The following is a 26,011-nucleotide window of genomic DNA, read 5'->3' as shown; positions in this document are numbered from 1 at the left end:
TTTTGTTTAGTCCAATCAGCAAACTCCATAGTGCAGGGCGGCAATTAGGCGAGGCCAGGCGTGGTCTCCAGAAACAGCCAATGACGAGGTAGAGAAGCACTGGTGGGCGGGGCCTGGGACGGACAAGTTAATGATTGGTGATGTCAGAGGCGGCTATAGAAAAAAACTAAGCGCTGGTGGGCGGAGCCTGGGACAACTGTGATTGGTGATGTGAGACGCTAGGGGGAAAGCTTCCTGTACGCCGCCATATTTCCGTAGTCCTGCTAGGAGTGTTGCAGAAAAGGAATTTTCATTCCAAGTCTAGAAGGACATGAACTGTCTGCTCCTGCACAGGGTTTCTAGATTTAAAAAAAAGCAATATTTGGTATAAATGAAGCCTTTGATATGCATGTACAGGGTGATTCTCTCACTAAGGGTCCCTGGGAGTCTGGCCAGTCTATGGGCGTATCAGCGTAGTTCGCACCCATATTGCGTGGGAATTTGCGCCCCACCCCACCCCCTCCCATAGGTTTCTTTGAGGACCTAAAAGTAGTGCATGCTTCTTTTTTTCCCCATGCAAAAAGAGCATCTGTATGACACCCCATAGACATCAATGGGTTCTATTCTCTGCGTGTTCTGTGCGCAAATTTTGAACACACAAAAAGCCTAGATTCACATGGACACATTTGCAAAAGTTTCACAGAAAGTAGAACCCATGAATTTCAATGGGTTCGTTCACATGCGCAGATTTCCTGCGCATTTCGGTTGCACCAAAAAAAGCTACATGCTGTATTTTCCTGCTCATTTGTGTACTCAAAGCTCCCATAAAAGCCAATGGGGGGTGCGAAAATGCACGCGCAATACGCAAGGACACGAACGGGTTTGATTATGCATGCGGAATCCCGCAGCGGAAACTGACTCTGTGCCTTTCGGTAACCCTGCGTACCTGTACGGAATCTTCTTAATCTGTAATGCGGATGGTCGGGCCGGCGCACATCTGCAGTACAGATTTTGCCGCAACGTCACTAGGCGCTGATGCAGATCCTGCCACCTATCCACAATGATGATTGTGTCGTTCACTTCTCATTCATCATTCAGCGTAAGCAGGTGGTCATTCACTTATGAGCGCCTGCCTGCTTACTGTGAATGGAGGCGAGCGGAACAATCCCCAGCCTGCTACAGCTCCATTCAGTCAGCGATGCTCGTTCCTGTGTTAGGCCTCATGTCCTCAGGTGGGTCGGATTCTGCATGCGGGAGCCTGCAGCGAAATCTGACCCTGCCCACGGACGAGGACACCGCTTACCCGTTGGGGTCTTCTTTTTTCTTTACTGCGGACGTGTACAGAAGTGCTGGCAGGGGCATATGTGCAGAAGAGTTTAATTTTTTTTGAAACTCCTCCTTTCCCGCGGAATCCACGGCCTGTCCGCAATGTCAGTTGCGGACGGACCGTGGAAGAGACGGTTTCTATTGACTTCAGTGGAAGCCATCCATGTGGGAACCGCACTGAAATGGAGCATGCTGCGATTTGATTTCCACATCCAAAGATCCGCAAATTAAATCTGCATGCTTTAATTCAAGTGTGGACGCCCATGCTTCCCTATGGGTGGCTTGAATTGCGGATCATCCGCGCGGGTACCCTGAGCGGATTCCGCAATTCATATCGGCCGTGGACATTGGGCCTAAAAGCACAGGAATAGAGATGAGCGAGCGTACTTGTTTCTGCACTCGAGCACCGCTTTTTCCGAGTAACTGACTACTCGGACGAAAAGATTCGGGGGGTGGGGGGTGGCGTGGTGGAGCGGGGGGTAGCAGTGGGGAACAGGGGGGAGCTCTCTCTCTCCCCCCCCCACTCCCCTCTGCAACCCCCCACTCACCCCCGGCGCCCCCTGAATCTTTTCGTCTGAGTAGTCAGTTACTGGGAAAAAGCGGTGCTCGAGTGCAAAAACACCCGAACCGAGTACGCTCGCTCATCTCTACACAGGAGCGATTATTGGACGAGCTGTCGGGTATCTGTTGCTGAGAACCCTGCTGATCGCTAGAATGAGGGGGCTGTAGCAGTCATCAGAGCGTTGCGCCCCCTTGGCTGTCTTTGCTAGTTTTTGACTGTTTCCAGTAGTTAAAGATGGCCGTAGAGAAAGCACCATACAACTCTATGAAGCCACCTTCAGCCGGTGGAAGCGGACGAAAATGAGTGTAGATAGCCGAGGGGCACAGTGCTAGGGTGAGTGCTGCAGCCCCCTCATTCTAGTGATCAGTGGGGTTCTCAGTAGCGGGACCCCCACTGATCAATACGTTTCATATGCACCTATGACATGTTAAAAAGTTATCGGAAAGTGACAGGTTGGGGCGTGGCCTGTCTGTGGGCGCAGGCGGACGCCTATTTCTAAGCTCCGCTTGGCCTTATCCTCCACCAGCAACTACCCTGCATCTGAACCAGATTCTTACCTGAGAGACTCCTCTTTAACTCCTGGACAGTAAAGACATGACGCACCAGAGGACTTCAAAGGTGCAGACGAAGCACCTCATCAAATGTTTTGCTGCTCATGATGCCCTGCGTGACTCCGAGGTTGAGGCCTGCATCTCCTCTCCCAGCGTCTCTCTGCAGGAGGTTCTTCTACTGGACCAACGGGATCGTCACTGGTCCTGCCGGAGGCAAGGGCAGAAAAGAACCCCAAGACTCCACCCAGAGGGGTCAGTAACATCAACTCCTCTCTTCTGAAGAGCGCCCCTCAGACATTTAAGATGGCGCCCATCATAGGACATGCTGAATCCTCCATAGCAAGTCCAGAATAGCAAGTTAGAGACATGTAGTGCTCAGTGCCTACTGTCTGATACTGAGAATACCCTCTGCAATGTCCCTACCTCTAACCAACCTGCTTCAGAAGCTTTTATCAAAGAGATGGTGATGAACACGTTTATCCTCCACCTCTAATGCTACCATAAAAGACTTGGCAGACAGCGTTAGCCACACAGAAAATAAAATAGGCGAACTGACCAAATCCCACAACGATTTAATTGACGCTCACTATTCTCTGGCTGAGGATGTTGATTTTATCAAAATTAAGATGGCTGATCTCAAACATAGAAGTAGGAGGAATAATGGTAAATTCCATCTTATTTTGGAAAATATATCTACACCAGAACTGAAAAGAATACTTTCTCCAATTGATAAAAATGCTACTTTCCTCTAATTCTCATATTGAGCTTGTTATGATAGAGCCCATAGACTCCCAAGACCGATGTTCTTCACTAGCATCACTTCCACTCTACAGCAAACCAAAATCCCATATAAATTGGGCTTTCCTATAAAGCTCCAAATGCAGATGGACGGACTCACCCATGCCTTAGAGTCTCGTGTGGTGCAGAGTGTTAAGGCAGCAGAAATGCAGTCCTAAACTCTTGATCACGACCTGAAGGTTGCTGGTTCAATGGTTCAGGTAGCTGGCTCAAATAGCAAGATTTATTTATTTTATGTCTTATTCAAAACTGAAGACAGTCCTATATTTCTGGAATCCTGGGGCATCCAATCTTCTGAACTCCAACAAAGGTCCTCTGCAAAAAGATCCACCAAAGTGACCCATAAGTGGTCCCACAAGAATTCGTCAAGTTGAGGCAATGTCCAACGTGCGTCCATTTCAAAGGAGGATCCTTTCCTGTCAGGCAAACTCTTTCTTCCCCAACACTATGCAGGTGATTCCTGTCTGGACCTATATCATTTTCTTGTTGGCATTTGTTTTGCTCCCTGGGTCCCTGGGAGTCTGGTCTGTCTCGTCTCCCGCATTTGAATAGAATAGAACAATGTACTTGTTCAAGCTCTTCCATGTTATCTTTCTCTTGTAAAAAGCAGACCTCCAAGGTTGTACTACCCTCATCACTTATCCCATATATTTTATGTCTGTTAGGTTGTGCTGCTGGAGTTTGTTGTTTTACAGGGTTCCAGGAGCACACCTGTACAGGTGAGGGTTAATTGAGCTGGCTGGGTGCGGTTGTTCAGGTCAGCCAATCCCCTGGGGCTGGGTGTAGATATATACCCCAGCCCCTCTGCAATGAGGAAGCTGTATTTCCCCAGTCGTGTCTGCTGTGTGTGTAGTGTCAGGTCAGCTTGCTGCTTGCTGTGTGTGAAGTGTCTGGTCAGCTTGCTGAGTGTTTGGTGTCCTGTGCTGCCTGTTTTGTGTTCCTGCAAGAACCGAGGAGCCTTGTCGAGGCCTTGCAGCTTAAGTTTGTTGGCTAATGTATGAACTAATCCCTCACTTTTTATATTCAGCTTTACCATCTGCTTTAATGTGCGAGGTTGTGTGGTAAGTGAGTTTGTGCATTTAATGTGTCAGTTCCGCCTGTTTGCGAGTGTCACCCTTTCAGGGAGAGCAGGGCCGAGGTTCCAGGGTGGGGCCACCTTTATAGAGGCGATCGCTCTGCTTGTGAGGTAGGTTCTCATCATCTTCCCTGCAGCTCATGGTCAGTTTCCCCTAACTTATGTTTTCAGGTCACGTTCGTGTGGGCCTGGTGCTTATTTGCATGCACGAACATAACAACGTTGCTTAAAATTCTTTCTTTGAACATGAAAGGGTTTAATTCTCCTTTTAAGAGATTCTTAGTCTGGAAGGATGCTATAGAAAAACAAGGCAATAGCCAAAGAGAGGTCGGCTTTACGTGTAAACAAACATGCTTTATTTATAACTGGTGCCATATATCAGGAACAGGACACGTTTCGACTAGAGATGAGCGAGTATACTCGCTAAGGCACATTACTCGAGCGAGTAGTGCCTTAGCCGAGTATCTCCCCGCTCGTCTTTAAAGATTCGGGGGCCGGCGCGGGTGACAGGTGAGTTGCGGCGGGGAGCGGGCGGGAGAGAGGGAGAGAGAGATCTCCCCTCAGTTCCTCCCCGCCCCCCGCCGGCCCCCAAATCTTTACAGACGAGCGGGGAGATACTCGGCTAAGGCACTACTCGATCGAGTAATGTGCCTTAGCGAGTATACTCGCTCATCTCTAGTTTCGACCTAATGCCAGTCTTGGTCACCTAGACTTGGATTAGGTCAAAACGCATCCTGTTCCTGATATATGGCACCATTTATAAATAAAGTATGTTTGTTTACACGTAAAGCCGACCTCTCTTTTGCTATTTCTGCGTTTGGAATACCACTACGACTGGGCGGTGTGGTCTGAGCTCCGTGCCTGCATGCCATCACAAACTACAAAGCATTTGGATGAAGTAGAGGTGAGCAAACTTTTTGCTTTTTTTGTATCTATAGAAAAACAAGGCTGATATTTTATGTTTTTGCATCATTCTCATGTCCCAAAGAAGTTCTCAAATATTTTCATGGCATGTTCAGATAAAAAACAGGCGGCAGTCCTGATAGCGTTCAGTGAAAATGTAAATTTTGACCTTTCTGAGAAACTGATTTATTGTTGTGTTGGAATCTATAAACAATACACCAATTACTTTAGCAAATATTTACTCTCCAAATTCCTCTCAGATTAGATTTTTAAACAAAACTATTAAGAAAATGCGAAACCTCCAAAAGGGCAAGTTTATTATGTGTGGTGATTTTAATGTCATCCCAGATGAGCACTGAGATTCTACAGGTTATGCTAATAGTACCTATCCTAAATTCATGCCGTGGCTTCACAAAGAAGCACTATATGGTAAGTGTCCATGCTTAAATGGCTCCTCCAGAGAATATACTTTCAGAATAGGGCTTTGTTAAGGCCTATTTACACGCAGCGATCATCGCTCAAAAGCCGTAGTTTGAGCGATAATCATTGTGTGTAAATGCTCCCATCTTTCACTCTTCAGCTGAACGATGATTTTTAGGTGATCATAAAATCCATTGTTCAGCCGGAGAGAAGATAACACAGACCGCATGCTGTGTTTGCTGGCCATGGTGCTGTCTTCTCCACGGGAGCGCTGATTACATTGTATCCAGCTTGCAGCCCCACAGCAGAACAAAGGAGCTGAATGCAGAGAATAGACCACCTGTTCTCTGCATACAGGTCCTGGAGGCTCATTTACATGCAAGGGAAGGTAATAAGCTGCTAATGAACATTAGTGTTGATTATCTTTGCGTGTAAATGGGCCTTTATCCACTGTCTGACCTTGTATCAATAAATCTTCTACCAGTTTTCTCTGACCTCCAGTGAGAGCTTGAACTTTTTTCTAGACAAAAATTCTTATGGGTTGGTTGCATAGCTTTATATAAGATGGTGTTACCAAAAATCATGTACTACCTCTGCTCCTTGACTACTCCTATTCCCTATTCTATTATTGCTAAATTTCAAAGACATTTATCAGACTTTATATAGAACTATACAAAACCTGGAGTTGCCTCGTCTATTTTATCTACACTTTGTGCCACCCAATTAGAAGTCCACTATAAACTGCTGACTAGATGATAGCTTGCCAAATGCTTCGCGGGGTCTAGCAACTTATGCTGCAGAAATTGTGGACACATTGGTTCCATTTGTCAGATCCTCTGGAAGTGTCCCATTTTGTCTCTCATGTTTTCTCTCATTGAGAAGACTGCTGGAGAAATGATTCCTATGAATCCAGGCAATGCCTTATTACTACTTGACATTAACTCAGTCTCTCATCCTTATAGAAGATTGACCTTCCATATTTTTTTATCCGCCAAGCTTTTATGGGCAAGGAGTTGGAAGTCTCCCACGTCTCCTTCTAGCAATGCTTTGGTAAGTTTGATCTCTGAATGCGAAAAACTTTTTGCCCTCCGTAATAACAATTTATACAACTATTACTCAATGTGGAATCCTTGGCTTCCACGGTTTCCTTTATTCCATTAAACCTCTGCCTCCTACAGTTTCTTTATTTGCCTTTTTTTAAATTCTCTGTTGCCTGATAACAATTTGTTTTAGTTCTTCTTATCAAAGTGAATGATACAGTCTTATATATTTTGTATGACAAGCTAATATCTGTATTTTAAGACTATTTTTCCCCTTTTGTACACCCTTGTCTTTGTATTCCAAACAAATTTTTTAGTTAAACGTTAATGATTTAAAAAAAGTTATCAGAAAGTGTAGTTACTCCGTAAGGCTTTGTTCCCACGAGCGTATATCAGCTGCGCTTTTCACGACCGGCATACACTACAATCTAAGCAGTAAAAGCTCATGAACGGGCACACAAATCTAATGTTTGTGCACCCGTTCAGACGGCATGGGCCCCGGCGCATATACGCAGAGGCCGCCATGCTGTCACCCCTTCCCTCCCCCTCGCCAGCTCACCTCCTCTCTCCTCCCCTCTGGCAGATTGCAATGGGAGGGGTCCCGCCTCCTCCCATTGCTGGCTGCGGACAAGAGGTGGAGAGGGGGCAAGAGCTAAATTCCCTCCCACCTCCCTTCTCCCATAGGAGCCTATACAGCGTCCAACGTATTCCGGCCTAAAAGAGTTCCAGGACTATCTTTTGGGCACGACGTACAAATGCCCGGCGCTATATTGGCTGGCCAGGCGCTTTTACGTTGCAGGAATACGACTATGTGATCTGATGCATTGGAATCCAAATGGATCAGATCATAGCGTATATCGTCCAACCGTGAAAACGGCGGGCCGATATACGCTCGTAGGAAAGAGGCCTCAGCAAGAAAGCAAAATGTTCAATCATGTGAGAGGCTCCAATTATTAACTTAGGGATTAAAATGGCATACAGCTGTATTTAAGACCTTTGCTTGGCTACTATAAACATGGTGGTGAACTGACATGACGTAGAAATCCATTTTGAATTGCCTTCGGCTTCCAGTGTTGGCAGAAGAGTGCTTACAGAAGGGCCAATGGTTTACAAAGGCAAAATGTGTTAAGAAAACTTCAGCTTATTCTTTCTTTATTACACAGCCACTTGCTTGAATGGAATCTTGCAGTTCTTCTTCCAGTGTATCTGGGTTGCTATCAGTCTCTGAAGCAAGCTCTTTGTCAACAACGTCAGGTACCTAGTGAAAGACAAGGTTTTATTCTTTTCGTAATGTAGACTTTTGTATCATGTAGAAGAATAAACATAATAAATAACTGGTTAAATAAACACATGAAGGCGGCCATATTCTAGGATAAAACAGTACTAGTCTATGTAAGATTGGGTTCAGTCAGTGTCAGAGCCTGGAGGGAGCACATGTACCCTGGTGGACTTCTGCTGTTTGCTGACCATTGCTGCGTCTTGCTGACCATAGGGATGCATTAGCATTTGTAGGGCAGCTAAAAGCATGCAGATGGGACTTCTTCCCAGGGTGTGGGTCGCATGCACTGGAAAAAAAAATCACAGCATGTTCCATTTCCCTGCGGGTCTCCCATACGGACGGCTCCCGCGGCTTCCATTGAAGCCTATGGAAGCCGTCCGTATCTGCAACACAGCCGCAGCTGTTTTTCTGCTGGGCCGCGGATAAGCGGGAAAGCAGCAGGAGTTTTTAAAAAAGAGCTGTGCACCGCGCATGCGCGCGGCATGCTGCCTGCATGCTGAGCAAATCCGCCGGCCAGAAGAAAGAAGATCCGTCCTGCACATGGGAGAGTCCCATAGCGTCCAGAGGAGTAAGTATAATTTCTTTTTCCTCTCCATGGCCCGAGGCACGTATGGATTTCACAGCAGGATTCGGCAGTGGAATTCATGCGTGCAAGTGGACATGAGGCCTTACACTGTCAAGTATTTCAGGACATTTTTCACAGCATCCATGGGTGCATCACTGGGGTTCCATAGACTGGTGGTGACAATTTCATAGACCTGGGAGCATTTTCCTGACATACCCTAGGACTGTTGGTCATCATATCACAATCCTTGAATGGTGAATGCTACAGGCACCTGTTAGCTGACCATTTGCATACATGTCTTCAGGAAGTCTTCCCTGACCACAGTGTCACCTTTCAACACGACAATACTCCGTGTCATAGAGCTCGCATCACTAGGAAGTGATTGGAGGAACATGACAATGAATTCTTCACACTGCCTTGGCCACCAAACTCACTGGACTGTATCCCTATTAAACATGCTTGGGATATGCTGGAACTGTGACATCTGCTCTGACTTATCCCCAAAATGTGCACCAACTGACAAATCTGCTGCAGCGGGCATGGGGTGAGTTGAGTATGGAGGATGTTCACTAACTTGTGGAATCTCTTCCTTGATGCCTGAAAGCTGTGATTGCCCAAAAAGGTCGACCAACTCGTTATTGAGTAGGTTTCCTAATGCAGTGATTGATCAATGTATTGGGACAAGAGTACAACTCCTAGTGATTCTGATCTCAACACAACATAACCCTTACAATGCAAGGTTAGATATGGTTGTAGAAACTTCAGCTGAAGCTTTATGACCGAAGTTTTTCAATTAGCAAACTTGTAATAGATTGCTTGAGTAGATTTACTAACCAGGTCAAGTGTGTTCTGGATCTGAGCAAAGGTTTTCTGACCCATGTTCTTCACATCCTTGATCCCGGTCATGACCTGTTGATGAGCACGATTGAGGACCTTACTAGAGAAGGATTCCAGGCAACCATAAAAGCTTGGCTTATCCTTTGACAACTTTGCATCTTCTGTTTTAGTTGCTTTCTTAGCTACAAAAGAGAAATTAGTTATGCCTACATCGATACTTCAAGGGCGTGTTTCAGTAACTTGTGTTTTGTTTTAACGATACAAGCCTACAAGTTTTGTGTCTTTAAGCTGAGTAGGTTTCTGCTTACCCATCTCTTTATCTGTTGACGGCAGGTATTGTTCCAAGAGAGTATCAGACATTGCAGCTGTCCATTTACACAGGACAGTTATCATTCGGAATAATGTGGGAATTTGAATGATAGTCCTTCTGTGTAAATGCATGCAGCCACTGAACGAGAGTTGTTCAGTCATTCAGTTTCTGCATGCAGAAAACGGAACGATGTGCTGTTCAGTGTAAACAGGCAGTCTTTCACTTCCTAATGACTGTCTGCTTACTGTGAATGGAGGCAGACTGGAGAAGAGAACGCTCCCTGGCCCACTCCGCCTCCACACCGGCAGCGCTAGAAGTGATGCCAACGATACTCGCTCCTGTGTAATAGTGCAGGAGCGAGCATCACTGGAATGAGCTGCCGGGTATCGTTTGCCCCACTATTCATCCCGTCTAAATGGGGTATTAGTGCAGCTTCCACACAATTGCTCACGATCTTACCTGCCTTGTTTCCCAGAACTGTGTTGATGCTGCCACTTCCAACAGCCTTAGTCCTCCCCGCAATACCCTGAACTGCTCCTGTAATACTCTGAACGGCAGCATCTTTGGCACCAACTACTGCTTCAGAGGCACTGGCCACAGCCTTAAAAAAAGAAGGCTATATGGTTATACCAATGAACTCGGAACCCATTGAGCAATTGTTTATACTGTACAAACTAGGTCATGATTTTCATAGCTCACCTTGTCAGAAGGCTGATGGAGAATAGGTAGGTTCTCTTCCAGCAAATCAAGTCCAACAGAGGCAATGGTGTTAGCCAAAGCAACTGAAAGAGGAAAGAAGGAGGGGCAGAATTCAAAAAACTACATTGTCTTTAACATGATACAAGTCATTATTGGTACATACCAAGCCAGCAGAGTCCCTGTGAGTAACACTAGGAATGTTTGCTGGCATTAAAAGGCAGCCATCACACATTAGATATAAGAAGTTTGGGCAACTATTGAACACATGGTCAACACATTCCATGTAGATGGGCCAATACATATTTTAGTTACAGTTATTCTAACAATACTTGCTCTATGACATTGACAGGAGAACAGGCTTTCTGGGAATATTCTTTCTAAAACAAAAATTTCAAATGCGCTCGACTTCTTCCTAGATGATAAGAGTTTTTCATCAGCTGGCTAAAATGACTGTTGGTTGAAACCACCCATCATCTACTTTAGTCTAGTGTGTATGGGCACCTTTAGACTACTTCCTAAGCAAGGAGACTATGAACGGCACATCCATAGAACAAAGCCTGTATATCATTGCAGAAATCAAAGGAAGGTTACAGCCATTCTTAAACTTCCTGTAACAACATATTGCCTTCGTGCTCCACTCCCAATTTCTAGACAACCACAAGTGGTAACAGCAATGTAAATTAGAGAAACTCTGCCTACATACATATGGAAATTATATTAAAGGGGTTTTGTCATTAAAAAAAAAATATCTAAACTTGCCTATCCCTTCCCTGTCTGTCTCCTTATCACATCTTCTCCTGGTTGAGCTTCTCCAGTGCCCCAGGTCAGCTCACTGCAGGCTTGGCCCAGCTTGTTATGAGGGCTGCATATCACAAATTCCTTCCGGCTGGGTCAGTGAAGGTCACATCCCTGTGCTGTAGCTTCACTGCCTAGGAAGGAATTGTAATCTATTTCAGAGATAGCTCTCTTGAACAATCTCTGAAGAAGATAGGCAGTCCCCCTGCTGACCTGTGAGCTGTGACGTAACGTTCATTGGTTGGCAGGCAGAAGACTGCCAACGAAATGTACGTAACCTCACAGGAAGGAGAAGAATCAGGCAGATGGAGGTGAAGTGATTTTTAGGGGTATTTTATCAATTTAAACTATGTTTTTGTGTATTTTTTTAATTTTATTTTTCTTTAAATCAAACTTTATTGAACTTTTTTGACACTATTTCTTAGTCCCTCAAGGGAACTTGAAGACGTGATTGTCCAATCACTAGGATAGTACACTGCATTACTTATGTAGTGCATTCTACTATGTCTATGACAACAGCCTATTAGACTATGCCAAAGAGGGGGTCTAATATACTGAATTATATGGCAGACACAGAGGCCTTTGTTAGGCCTTCAACTGTCATGGGAATCCATTGCTACCTTGTGATCATATTGCGAGGTGCCGATGGGGGACAGAAAGAGCCCCCTCCGCTTGTCATCTGCTTACATACTGCAGTTGCTATTGATTGTGGCATGGAAGGGATTAGAGATGAGCGAGCGTACTCGGAAAAGCACTACTCGCTCGCGTAATTTGCTTTATCCGAGTATCGCTGTGCTCATCCCTGAAGATTCGGGTGCCGGCACGGAGCGGGGAGCTGCAGGGGAGAGCGGGGAGGAACGGAGGGGAGATCTTTCTCTCCCTCTCTCCCGCCCGCTCTCCCCTGCTCCCCGCTGCGACTCACCTGTCAGCCGCAGCGGCACCCGAATCTTCAGGGACGAGCACAGCGATACTCGGATAAAGCACATTACTCGAGCGAGTAGTGCTTTTCCGAGTACGCTCGCTCATCTCTAGAAGGGATTAAACTGCCAGGATCTGAGGTTTCTCCTCTCCAAGTAGTTAAGGCAGGAGCCTGGCCATCAATAGTCAAGCAACCATTTAAAAAGATGTATGTGCAGGTTCAAAGCCCATTAGTGAGGCCAGTAAAAAGGCATACTGGCTGTCACTAAGGGGTTAAGATAGGGAAGTGAAAAAAAGTCTGTCTCTAACATCTTAATTAACAGTGAAAATCAAGAATTGTTGAAAATGAGAACTCGTTTCCTAATTAACATACTTTGAGGCTCAAATGTCTGTAGGATTGGCTTTGCTGTGGTCATCGCTACAGAAGTAATAGTTTTCGCCTTTTTCTCTGTGACGTCACAAACAGATTTCAGGCGGGGATTGTTGTCTTTGGTGTTCTCATAGGCAGAAGACACTTTATTGAAAGCGGAGTTCACCAACGGGAGGTTCATCAACCTTACTGCCGCATTCTAAGGGGAGAAAAACACACTGAAGTGCTTCGAAAGTATTAAAGGGGGTTTCCATGGAGAATTTTATTGATGACCTATTAGGATAGGTCATCAATAGTTGATCAGCTGGGGTCCGTCGCTTGAGACCCCGAGCAATCAGCTGATTGTGCGCCCACTGACAGCGCCGCAATTACACAGAGGTCAGAGAGGAAACAGCAGAAGTCTCTGCTCCGACTTCTGTGTAGTGGCCGGCGCTTGTAACTGCAGCTCACGTTGATTTCAATGAGAGCTGCCCTTGCAGTTACAAGCGCCGGCCACTACACAGAGGTCGGAGCAGAGACTTCCACTCCGACCCCTGTGTAATTGCGTTGCTTTAGCGGGCGCACATCAGCTGATCGGTCAGGTTGCCGAGCGAGGGACCCCAGCCGATCAACTATTGATGTCCTATCCTAAGGATAAGTCATGAATAGTATTCTCCCTGGAAAACCCCTTTAAGGCTGAGAGCCTAAAGAAATTCTTATAATAATTTGTATTACTACTAGCACAAAGTCACTTATATACAGAAGCTTTTGTAATTCTAAGCAAACATGAAATGAGCCAATTATACTTTATGTAGTGGAATCTCACATAGGATTAATAAAAATGTTTGTCCTGAAACCCTGAGGATAAGCCACCAGTGTGTGATTAGTGGGGCTCACCTGTCGGGCACAGCCACATGCAGGTAAAGAGAAGAGGCGATCCAAAAACTGAACCAATACGTTTACTGGCCAGCTGCTGCAATAATACATCACTCTGCAGAAATCAGCGGTTCAATACACGATCGCTTCACGCTCTTTAGAATACTGCGCCATAGTTTTGAACTCTCTAGTAGAGATGAGCGAGCACGCTCGTTTAAGGCTGATGCTCGAGCGAGCTTCATTTTTCTCGAGTAACTAACCACCATGCAGGGGGGCGGCGGGGGGGGGGGGGGGGTTGGGGGGGTGAGAAAGATCTCTCCCCCCCTCCCCCGCATGGGGCTCAAATGAGTATTCAGTTACTCGAAAAAAGCGAAGCTCACTCGAGCATCAGCCTTAAACGAGCGTGCTCGCTCATCTCTACTCTCTAGCAATAGCAACTTCACTGCAATTCACAGTGCAAGTCGGAGCCACTGCAACTTGTAACGCTCTTGAAATAAAGGGGAAGATTTATAAAACTGTCTAAAGCAAAAAATCTTTGTCGCTTTATTTCTTTAAAGAAATCTTTATTTGCACTGATTTACAGAATAAAAGTTAGAGTTTTGGTGCTCGTACAACAGGAGTAATTTTTATACTTACCCAGCTCCCCAATCCAACACTGTCACCCCTGAAAGTCCACGCATGTATCATGCAGCTGGACCAAAAGCTGCATGCAGAGCAATCAATGGTATGCGTAATGAGTGCACGGGCTGTGTGCAAACGTTAGGGGCTAACAGCGGTGGATTGGGGAGCCGGGTAAGCATAGCAAATACCTCCCTAGACTGCAGGGAAGCTGCCATAACGGCACCATAGCTTAGTTTATGGTGCTCATACCTGCTGACTGGTTCCCTTTAAGTTGTTTCAACTGCACCATAACCAAGGTAAAAAGAACACCCAAAAAACAATGGAATAATTGCATTCACTTAAAATCTTACAAGTTGCCCCACAAAACTCAAGCCTTAATACATGTATATCAATGGGTAAAAAATATATATATAGGCATATATGTATATACACACATGAATGGGAATAGGAAACCAACTTCAACATCATGAGGTCTACACCAGGAGTTGTCCTACTGGAGCCCTCTCCCAAGACAACTGGTCTCCCAACAAGACAGTCGTACAATGACAGTGGTGTTTGCATTGCTTCATATGTTCTTTTCTGATTAAAGGGGTTTTCCAAGGAAATACTATTGATAACCTATCATCAGGATAAGTCATCAATAGTTGATCAGCGGCGGTCTGTCACTTGGGACCCTGACCGATCAGCTGAGCGGGCACAAGCTGTCAGTGCCACAATAATACAGAGGTCAGAGCAGAAGCCTCCGCGCCCATGTCCGTGTAGCGGCCGGTGCTTGTAACTGCAGTCACGGCTCTCATTGAAATCAATGGGAGCTGTACCTGCAGTTACAAGCGTCGGCCACTATAAAGAGGTAGGCACAGAGGCTTCTGTTCCGACCTCTGTGTATTTTGAGCGGATGTCTTCGCGTCGACCTCCCATGTAGTGGCCGGCACATGTAACAGCGCAGCATTAATCACTACTAGGGGCTAGATCACAAAGCATTGGAGGTTATGTTCAGAACCTTCTTTCCTGGGCTACTATTTAAAAACAGGACAAAGTAGCGCAGCAGGCTGCAGTATTTCATCCTTAAAAAAAGCCAAGAAGGCGGCTGGAAACTAAACAGACCCCATTATAGTCAAGATAGACCCAATCGACTAGGGGGGGAGGGGGCTGATTTCCTGTTCTCCAAACAGAGCAGTAAAACTGAACGCTCAAGCGCTGCCGTAACTAGCCGTAAGACATGCAGCACTACAGTCAGCACCAGCCACATGTGACTCTGTGTAAGCAGCGGGTTGGAAGACAAATAACTTTAACTGTAAACTTCCTCAGGTTGTTGAGTAGGGAAGACAATACAATGCTGAGACTTCTCTAACATCAGACCACCTTCACATGGGCGTATTTGTGTGCGCCAGTCGCAAAGACTAGAAACCATTGATTTCAATGTGTTCGTTCACATGCATGTATTTTCTGCGCATTTCGGTCTCACAAAAAAACTGAAGCACGCTGTATTTTTCTGTGCAACTATACACAAAATGTCCCCGTAAAAATTAATGGAGAGGCGCTAACGTGCGCAAAATTCAATTGTAGATGCGTGAAACGCTGCTTAATTGAGCAGAAAAAAAAAACACATCTTGCATGTTGTTTTACACTTAAAAATGGAAAAATTGCATACGATTTTTTGACGCACTCATAGGAAATAATAGGCATTTTTTAAACAGAAGCACCGAAGAATAAGATATGCAGCAACTTTTCTATGTCGGTCTCAGGCTGGGAGTAAAATCGCCTGTCTGTATAAACCCATTGGGCTCTTGACTCGTGCGAGTTCCGTCCTTATTGCATTGGATGGAATTGGCATGGGTTTCTCGCCCATTTAGACATACAGCTTCATATACAAGGTGTCTAGTTGATGTAGTCAGGCTCACTTCATGCATCTGTCTATAACAAGGTGCAGATTCAGACATCACCCAGCAGATTAACGTCACCCACTAAATGACACTCAGTAGTTACCGGTTTCTCCTTTTCCACCTGCTTCTGCTTTTCCCCCGCTTCTGCCATGTTTCTGGGCAAAAGCCTACAAAAAGCAAGACACACAGTCATACGCAAGAACTGACGCCCCTCCTGCCCCCCAGCAAGGAGAGAGATACCAAGGAGCACCCACCTTGTGTCTTCACCGCTGCTAAGGAACAACTCCAGACTCCAGCCCAAGGGAAGAATGACTGCTCCTGCGGAGTCTGCGTACTTATGGGTGGCTAAGCATGCCCACTGGGCATTCAGCTGACTGGCAGGCGGCACGGTGCTGTCATGCAATCTGCTTTACTAGTTGCTGGATTGTGGCTCTGCGCAGTATACCGGGGTGAAAGGTAAGGCAGACTACATGTGTGGAAAAGTCATTAGTTAGCAACACACTTCTAATAGGGAAATGGGATTATGTCTACACTTTGTGAGCTGAAGAGTTTGATGTGTCATGAAAGGAATGACACCGGTCTACAAATAGTTCCTTAACTCTATAGATTTGAGGTTGTTGAATGTGAATCTGGAAGTAAAATTGTTCATATTCCATAACATTAGGGTACATTCACATGGGCAAGCATGATATTGGGTCGAGAATATCATGATGCAACCTCTCTCCATGCTCATCTGAGACCGTTCCCAGGTTATATGTAAAGAAACCCAAATGAGGCTGGAGGAAATTAATTTCGAGAGGCGTCGTGGAACCTAGTGTTTGATATGAAGACAGCAGCCATTCACTATTTCTATTAGCTATTGTGCACTTTTTTTCCCAGTTTTTTAACATTTTTGGGCTTTACTTGACGCAATCTTAAATCCCAATAAATCAAATTAAAGTTTAGAACTTACTTATTGTAAAAAAGAAAAATGTATACTGTATAAAGATGTGTTACAATTCAAAACTTTGTTTTCCACCTAAATATATGGACATTACACTATTTTGAAAATATAATGAGTATACAATAAAATTCACAGGCATAAAGTAAGACCCTTTAAAGGGATTTTCTGAGTTTAAAGAGATTAAAGGGATTTATTTTATATAGTTTTCGGTCCCCATGCCCAAAACTATGTGTATAAAATGAATATACTCAGTGTGGCATAGGGGTGATCCAGCACCGAATCATCTGACAGGTGACACCGTCCTAGTGACATCCTGTAAACCTGTCATGTGGACTTCTAATGTTGAAGTTTGTGGCAGGTTTACAGTAAGTCATCAGTGACATCAGGTCTATTGGCTGCAGCGATCACATGGGTAAACAACCCACATGCCCGCTGTAGCGCTTGTAAACAGAAGACCGAAGCAGCAGTGAGCACTGGTGGGGGAACATTGGGGTAGCTGGAGGTAAGTTTTGTGTGTGTTTGGGGATGGGGACGGGGTGTTATGTCTGCTGCATTCCCCCACTGCCACCAATAACTAGGGCTAGTCTTGGGGGCTATTCACATGTGCCTTCCTCCTCTTGCTGACCTTTTTTCCTTAAGCCCTCCCTTTCCTTTTTTCCTCCTTTCTCCTCCCCCTTGGCAAGTTTAGCCATGGTCTAGCTTAGTTGTGGTATTTGTTGTGTGACAGGATGACAGGAGTTGTAGTGGATGGGCGGTATATTTCTCCCAGACTCCTATCATTCTGTGAAGCATTAGGGAACAAGCTCTTCTGCTAGCCAATTAACTAGAAGCTCCAGTGGGAGGATGTAAAAGGTAAGGAGGTGTGCAGTTCTGGGCTCTCTCTGCCTGGAGATTCAGACACCCAAAGCTGTTGGAGCTGAGAGGATGTAAAAACCTGTGCGTGAGTAGAGAAGTTATAATTGGACTTGTGTTGCTTATATGGTGAGGCTGGAGGGAGTAGCCGTCCAGTCGGTAGTTAGAACTATACTTTCTAAAGTTAGAGCCAGACAGGCAGATACTTATTTGGTATAATCATCCAAAGTGGTTGATGTCTGTATAGCTGCACCTCAAGTTAAAGAAACTAAATGCCATCCTGAGTTTGGAAGGTCTGTGTATAAGCTGCTTGCATGGAAGATGTGACTAACAACACTGAGCATATGAACCCGTGCATTGTATGGGAAATGCACTAGCGGCATACTGGTGAAGCATGGGGCTCATATCAAACATGAGCATACCTTGCCCATTTCAAAACTCATACAACAGATTAGGAGTGTGAGTCTTCACACAAATGTACCCATTCAAAGGACATGAGAATTAACATTTTACAAAAGGGGAAAGCCCTGCGCTCGCTCCTCTTGAACAAAGCTAAAGCTACGTTACCCAATGTTTATGAATTTGGTAATAAATATTGCAAATTCCTAGCCGACTATTCAGCAGGCGCACACATATGTCCCCATGTGTATCTTGGAAATTGTCGATGCCTTTAGAGACTTTTACACTATGTTATACTCAATAGACAAATCCAATGGTGTTACTGTATGCTCTGGTTTCTGCGCTCACATCCAAACTCACCTTCTCAATTCAAGATCACCTAAACTAGACGCAGCAGAATGACTGATGTTACACCAATCAACAAAAGCAGGCACGACTTCAAATAATGAGAGAGAGAGAAGTAGATTGAAGAAGAAACATAACGCATTACAAAAAGCTATGGAAAAAGTGAGCACCTCTGCCTCATGCCCCTACGGAGGCAAAAGAAAGGGTAAAGAACCCCATACACTAACATCTGAGCCAAGATGGTTTATATACTACAGAGATCAATTTAATGAATTGGTCCTCAAAGCCAAATTTCTGGAGAACACTATTCTACAGAATCAAAAGCCTTGGTCACCCAGTCCTATTGTGTCCACCCGCCAATCTTAGAAGCTGCCTACACTCTATGGATATTGTCTGAAGTGGACTTACCCAGTCTGGTGAATTATGTTATATATAGTGAAATGTAGCAACAGTATTATGCTTTGATTGGGTCTATATGACCCTCATTCTTCTGAATCCTTCCCTGGCTTTACAATTACAGTTATTGTGGTATCTTTGAGGGTGTCGGGCAAGGAGCCTTGGAGAAAGGCTGCATCACACTAGTTGAGCTAGATAATCAATATGTTGCAGATCAACCTCTGTGTGTTGGAGATTGCCAAGCTGAGTAGGGTACGTTTATGTAATATTGGGTGGGGGTTAAAGAGTTCTGCTTTACAATATGAGTTAGCAGATAAATGGATTGGTTTTCAAGCTTAAAATAGGATTATTTGGTAAAAAATAATTCTATAGGAGGCTTTTTCCTTCAGTACTTATAAATACTGTCTCCCAAGGTTTAACAACATACCTTTGTTGAATGGGGTAGGGTTCGAAATAAAAGTTGTTTTTGCCTGTCTACATTGATAAGATAGTTCTTCCTCCCGTCTCCAATTATCCTTCGACAAAGGAGATAAACAGCTGAAGGCAACCCCACAACGAGGTCTTAAGGGTTACCCATACTAGCGTCTATTTTGTATCTTATCATATGATTCAATAAATATTTGTAATAGCTCTGAGCTAAGATCATTGCTGTTAATTTACTTTTCCCATGATAGCCTAGTTTTCTATTTCAATGTAAGCAGAATAAGGCTGTGATCAGAGATTGCACTAGATAGCTGTTCTGACAGACCTAAAGATATAATATTCCCTATAGTGTGTCATACTGAGGTGTAAGGCATTTCTATTCCCTAATCTCGTGGTGACCGACCCTGCAGAGGTTTCGCCAATTAACATCATTCATCAAAGTAGTGAGTTGTGAGGGGCTTGGGGCCAAATGAGCAGTAGATGATGGAGTGAATCTATTAAAATTTCCCTAATTAAATATTTCCAAGGTTTTTACCTAACTCCTTAGGTGTACAGTATTGGTTAATTCGGGTGTTAGACAGGAAAGAATTGCATCAGAGCGAACTGTGAGTCTGAGATCACCAAGATCACGGGGTGCAAATATGTTATATGGGGATGGGTAAAGAGTTCGCTTTACAATAGGAACTAGCAACTTGATAGATAGTTTTTTGACATTGAAACGGAATATTCTAAAGGCTTTCTCATTCAGTATTTAAAAATACTATCTCTTAAGGTTTAACCATATATCTTAGCTAGAGGGCAGTGGCGTGCCACTAATAGAGGCAAACCACACAACTGCGCTGGGACCCCATGCCACACTTGCTGAACTTCTATGCCCCTACTACCAAACCACCAGCAGTAAAAATCTTCATACGTACTTATACATTCGCACAGACGCTGACTGGAGCATTCAATACATCTGACTCCTCCCCCTTCTGCTGTCAGAGTACAGTGTGCAGGAGACTGGGGAGGAGTCAGACGGTGCTCAGAGTGCTCAGGCTGGCAACAGCATCAGTGTGACTGTCTGAGTAAAGAAGATTTTTAGTAGCAGCTAGCGCTTCAGATGGTGGGAATAGTAGCATTACTAAATGGCGGCCAAAAAGCGTGCCACTATTACTAAGTGGGGGCCACAAAGAGGGATTATGTTACTAAGTGGGGACTACAGAGGGGCACTGTTACTGAATCTTAGAATTGTAGAGCTGGAAGAGACTTCCAGGGTCATCAGGCCCAACCCTCTGCAGGATTCATTAAATTATTCCAGACAGATGTCTGTCCAGCCTCTGTTTGAACACTTCCATTGAAGAAGAACTCACCACCTCCTGTGGCAACCTGTTCCACTCATTGATCACCCCCACTGTCAGAAAGTTTTTTTAAATATCCAATTTGTGTCTCCTATTTTTCAGTTTCACCCCATTGCTTCTAGTCTTTCCTTGTGCAAATGAGAATAGGGCTGATCCTTCTGCACTGTGACAGCCCTTTAGATATTTGTAGACAGCTATTAAGTCTTCTATTAGCCTGCTTTTTTCGCAAGCTAGACATTTTCAGATCCTTTAACCATTCCTAATAGAACATGGTTTGCAGACCCCCCACCATCCGGGTAATTCTTCTCCAAACTTGCTCCAGTTTGTCGCTATTTTTATTTTAAATTGGGGTGCCCAAAATTGGACACAGGATTCCAGATGAGGTTTTACTAAGGAAGACTAGATGGGGATAATTACCTGACGTGATCTAGACTCCACGCTTCTCTTAATATATTCTAGGATTGTCTTTGCCTTTTTTTCTGTTGCATCACACTGTTGACTCATGTTCAGTCTGCGATCTATTAGTATACGCAGATGTAGGACTTTGCATTTCTCCCTGTTAAATACTAATATGTTAAACACCACTCACTGTTTAAAGGGGTGGTCTCGCGAAACCAAGTGGGGTTATACACTTCCGTATGGCCATATTAATGCACTTTGTAATATACATCGTGCATTAAATATGAGCCATACAGAAGTTATTCCACTTACCTGTTCCGTTGCTAGCGTCCTCGTCTCCATGGTTCCGTCTAAATTCGCCGGCAGCTTGCTTTTTTAGACGCGCTTGCGCAGTCCGGTCTTCTCCATTCAGCACGAGCCGCTTCAGTGTGCTCCCCGCTACAGCTCTTCTGCGCATGCGCAGACGAGCTGTCACTGCTCGGGAGCGCGCTGAAGCGGCCATTCTGCACCATCCTCTGTTAGAGGAAGGTGCAGAAACTGGAGCTGCCCAGCGGAGAAGACCAGCCCAGCCCAGCAGCCCCGAGAAGCCTCCCAGGTAAGTGATGGGTCGGGGGGGGCTGCCGCTGCGCCGGGCTGCGCCGGGGGGGGGGCTGCTGCTGCGCCGGGGGGGCTGTCGCTGCGCCGGGGGAGCTAGCGCTAGGCCGGGGGGGCTGTCGCTGCGATGGGGGGGGGCTGTCGCTAGGCCGGGGGGGCTGTCGCTGCGCCGGGGGAGCTAGCGCTAGGCCGGGGGGGCTGTCGCTAGGCCGGGGGAGCTAGCGCTAGGCCGGGGGGGCTGTCGCTGCGATGGGGGGGGCTGTCGCTGCGCCGGGGGAGCTAGCGCTGGGGAGCCGGGGGCTAGCGCCGGTTACCTGCTGTCTGGTCGGCGGCTGCGATGCGTCCGGTTGCCATGGAGACACAGCTGGCGGCGTCTCGGGAGCGCGCACGTCGGGCTGCAGCGAGCGACTGGGAAAGAGCCGGCGGCCATCTTGAGGAAACTTTTATAACTTGCTGAAACGCTGGAACGGTAAGTACGAACCAGCTAGAAATGTCATTTACAGGGGGGCTTAGTAATGTGTGTTTAATGGGGGGGACTGGGCAAAAAAAAAAAATTAACTGCTTCCTCGAGACATCTCCTTTAAGCTTGTCTAAATCTTTTTGAATCCTCTCTCTATTCTCTAGTGTTAGCTATCCCTCCTAGCTTTGTGTCATTGGCAAATTTGATCAGTTTCCCCTCAACTCCATCATCTAGATCATTTAAAAAATGTTGAACAACACTAGGCCCCGAACAGAGCTGTTAGGTTGTGCGTCTGGGACCTGTGGTTCTACAGGTTTCCATGAGCACAGCTTCACAGGTGAGGGTTAATTGAGCTGGCTGGGTGTGGTGTTTCTCCAGCCAATCCCCTCTGATCTGCTGCATATAAAAAAAACCAGCATCTCTTGGCGGTAGATGCTGGTCATTTTAGTGCTTTACTGTTTTACTGTGTTGTAAACCCACTCAGAGCTGGTGTTATGCATGCTTGTCTGAGGTGTCTCTCTCTCTCTCCTTCCCTGAGGACTGTCTGGACACCTGTTGTCCCTTTCCTTCTTACGTTCTGGGGTGCGTGCATCGAGTAGTGTGTGGCATGGTGACCGCGCAGGTAAATGCACCTGCAGGTTTCTTCCTTTTCCTTGGCAGGTGCAGCCTCCAGACGTCTGATGTCTTGTGTGTATGTCAGGTGGGTGATGCCTGACATGGTTTCCTGTATCTCTGCACTGCAGCTGACTCTCTTTCCCCTTGGAATGAGGACACTTGGACTAGTTATGGTTTACTATCTGTATGCATGTGAGTTCTGGGTGGGGTTCCTGTTCTATGTGGTTTGTATAACCTTGTGTGTTGCTGTGAACAACGACGTGCTTTGTATGTCTGTTCATGGGGCCAGATGTGCTCTATATGCAGTCCTGCCCTATGTGGTTTGCATAACCTTGTGTGTTGGTGTGAATAGCAACATGTTTTGTATGTCATAGAATGGTAGAGTTGGAAGAGTCTCCAGGGTCATCTGGTCCAACCCTCTGCTGAGTGCAGGATTCCAGGATGTCTGTGCAGGTGGCCAGACATGAGGTGTGAACTGTTGCGTTCTGTGTTCAGTGTGTGTGACCAGTGTCGTGTCCTGTGTTTTGTGCATCTCCACAGGTTCCTAATCAGGAATAGCCAGGTCCCAGATGAAGACAGTGGGGCTGTCCTTGTGGGGACAATCCCCCTGCTTTTAGGCAGAGGTTCCCCATTTTCCCTAATTAGTAAGGGACTGGAGTCTTTCCATCTTAACCTGGAGAGGTGCAATTGGTCCTTGCACCACTATGAAAGGTGTTTGCAGTTTTAAATAGGACACCATCTTGCGTCCGTATTTAGGCATGGCACTTTAGTGTGCCGCATGGACGTAACAAGAGCCTTGTGGTACCCCACTTGATACATTCTTCCACTTGGATGTGCAGCCATTTATGACCGCTCTTTGAGTACGATCCTTCAGCCAGTTGTGAATCCACCTAACAGTTGGCTTGTCAATCCCATATTTGGTCATTTTTTCAATACGTATGGTATGAGATACTTTGTCAAATGCTTTACTAAAGTCAAGATATACTATATCTACCACATTTCCCTGATTAACCCAGTCAGTGATTCTGTCATAGAAGGAAATTAGATTTGTCCGGCATGACTTCTTTTTTACAAACCCATGCTGGTTCTGGTTAATTACTCCATTTTTATCTGAAGACTTGCATACATGTTGTTTAATAATTTGTTCAAAGATGTTTCCTGGTATAGAAGTCAGGCTCACAGGCTTGTAGTTTCCTGGGTCCACCTTCTTCCCTTTTTTGAAGATGGGGACAACATTTGCCTTTCTCCAATCTTCTTCAAAGATTATGGCGAGTAGTTCAGCAATTACCTCCGCTGCTTCCTTTAGTATCCTAGGATGTAATTAATCTGGCCTTTAGAGACTTGAATTCCATTAAGTTAGGTGTTCCCTCACCATCTTTCTGTTTATAGATAGACTGGATTATTTTATTTCCCCAATAGCACAGGGAAGATCAGTTGATGTTACATTTACTTTCTGCGAGAAAACAGATACTAAATAAGACCTTCTCAACATAATTTTTAACCAATTCACTATTTAAGTCATGTTTTGTTCCGGAGGCCGCCTCTGTACTCAAAAAGGACCATGGACTCCACCTGGTGTCTGTGCTGCAGCCAGTATGTGTAGAAATGCAGAAGGGAAGCAGACCAGGGTCTTCGTTGTATTTGAGTTAAGTGAAAGCACTTGCTGGTCTGCTTGTTACCTGACCAGGACATATTAGTAAGGGCCACTATTAACCCTTTCCAGTCCAATTTGTATCCTGGTTTTCCTAGATGGCTTACTCTTTTTCTGCCATTATACAACGGCGCTATCTGCTGGCTAAATCCAGTACTGCATGAGGTGACACGTTGGATAGGCTCCGACAGCAGAGAGGCTGGCAATATACAGTAAGAGAACCCCGATGGATGTCTACCAACATTGGAGCCTTAAATCATAATGTCTTTAGACGTCAGACAGTTCATTGGAAAGGGTTAATATTGAGGCCAACAGTACCCTGTTGTACCATGTTTAGCTTGGATGCAAGATATGATACGGGCGGGCATGAAGGCTCTAATACCCTATATAGCATAGAAAAGAGGCAGCATCCGTGGGGCAAGAAATATTCAAACGACCAGGATTATCCAAATATGATCATCTTTATTCTTCAATGGTCATAACAGCGACGTTTTGACCCAACATATGGGTCTTTTTAAAGCTGATATACCCCGTTGCATTGCCTTTAGCTTGCATACAAGATGTGATATGGGCGAGTATGGAGGCTCTAGTACCCTGTTGTACCGCCTCAAGCTTGAATACAAGATGTGATACGGGCAGGCATGGGGGCTCTAGTACCCTGTTGTACAGCCTCTAGCTTGGATAGAAGATGTGATAGGGGTGGGCATGGAGGCTCTAGTACCCTGTTGGGCTATCTCTATCTTGGATACAAGATGTGATACAGGCAGGGCCGGAGGCTCTAGTACCCTGTTGGGCCGCCTCTAGCTTGGATATAAGATGTGATATGGGCGGGCATGGAGGCTCTAGTACCCTGTTGTACCGCTTCAAGCTTGAATACAAGATGTGATACAGGCAGGCACGGAGGCTCTAGGACCCTGTTGGGCCGCCTCTAGCTTGGATACAAGATGTGATACGGGCAGGCATGGAGGCATACAGGTTCCGTGTGGTATCCTGTGGCATACTGCTCCACATTTACTGTAACTGACTCTCTAGATAATGCAAACTCATAAGATGTCATCTCAGATGGTCCCAAACATGCTTGTCGGCCGATCAGACGATCTTCTCTACTGGTATTCAGAGCATTGTGTGTGTTTGTCCTCGCACAGCCACTGGTCCCAGCACCTCCAGAACAGCCTAGGTGGTGGGCAGTTCATCAATACGACCATCCAGCCTCTCGCATCCCAATAACGCGCCACTTTCTGGCTCTGGTAACGGGGTGAGATCTGTTCGCTGCGTCATAGAGGGTTTAATAGTCAATAAGTTCTACACAAGCGGAAGAAGAGGTCACTACACACAAGGAGCCTCTGAAAGCCCTTTATAGCCAAGGGTGGAACCACTTTTAGGGCCTCAGGTGTCAAGACCAATTATGTAATCACAGCACAACTCTCATCATTTACATATCTGCCTGAGAAGTAACTGCATGCAGAGTATTTCAGCAAAACAACAACTTCTAGGGACTGGATTAGTTTTTTGACAAAAAGTGTATGCGTTATATATACATCTTTTGAGATTTTTCTGTTTCATTGGCAGTCTACGAGGATAGGCCATCCATGTCTATGTAGTTAAGGGTTTGGCCACATAATTACATGCTCTGGGTTAAAAAGCCAAGCCCCAAAAGAGGCAAGTCTGTTAATGTAGTGTAGGGTCCCATCTAAGAGGTCGCTGGCATATGGGCTCTTACAATTTGATGAAATTGTGAGCTAAGAACATCACATTTCTATACATACAAGTACAGCAGTAATGCAGGTCATATTATATTCAATGTTGGT

General features: G+C 45.5%; 1 protein-coding gene and 1 long non-coding RNA gene across 3 annotated transcripts in view; one reads left to right on the top strand and one right to left on the bottom strand.

The window, feature by feature from the left end:
* Positions 1-5,334: 5,334 nt before the first annotated feature.
* LOC136628440 (perilipin-2-like) lies at positions 5,335-16,213 on the bottom strand. Its single transcript, XM_066604346.1, has 7 exons — positions 16,041-16,213; positions 15,890-15,953; positions 12,431-12,626; positions 10,345-10,427; positions 10,105-10,246; positions 9,333-9,517; positions 5,335-7,912 (listed from the first exon to the last, which is right to left on the bottom strand). Exons 2-7 carry the CDS (start codon positions 15,935-15,937, stop codon positions 7,796-7,798), a joined length of 771 nt encoding a protein of 256 aa, XP_066460443.1. The 5' UTR covers positions 15,938-15,953; positions 16,041-16,213; the 3' UTR covers positions 5,335-7,795.
* Positions 16,214-17,623: 1,410 nt separating this feature from the next.
* Positions 17,624-26,011, top strand: part of LOC136628439 (uncharacterized) — a 42,296-nt gene continuing 33,908 nt past the window's right edge. The window contains exon 1 of one of the 2 annotated variants that reach the window (XR_010792880.1): positions 17,624-17,665. This is a non-coding gene — a long non-coding RNA (uncharacterized lncRNA). Of the gene's footprint in view, positions 17,670-26,011 lie in introns of both variants that reach the window. The other variant, XR_010792878.1, reaches the window with a different exon arrangement.

This window comes from Eleutherodactylus coqui, chromosome 5, assembly GCF_035609145.1.
Source record: "Eleutherodactylus coqui strain aEleCoq1 chromosome 5, aEleCoq1.hap1, whole genome shotgun sequence".
Lineage (NCBI taxonomy): Eukaryota > Metazoa > Chordata > Amphibia > Anura > Eleutherodactylidae > Eleutherodactylus > Eleutherodactylus coqui.
This window is presented reverse-complemented; position numbering and strand designations above follow the sequence as displayed.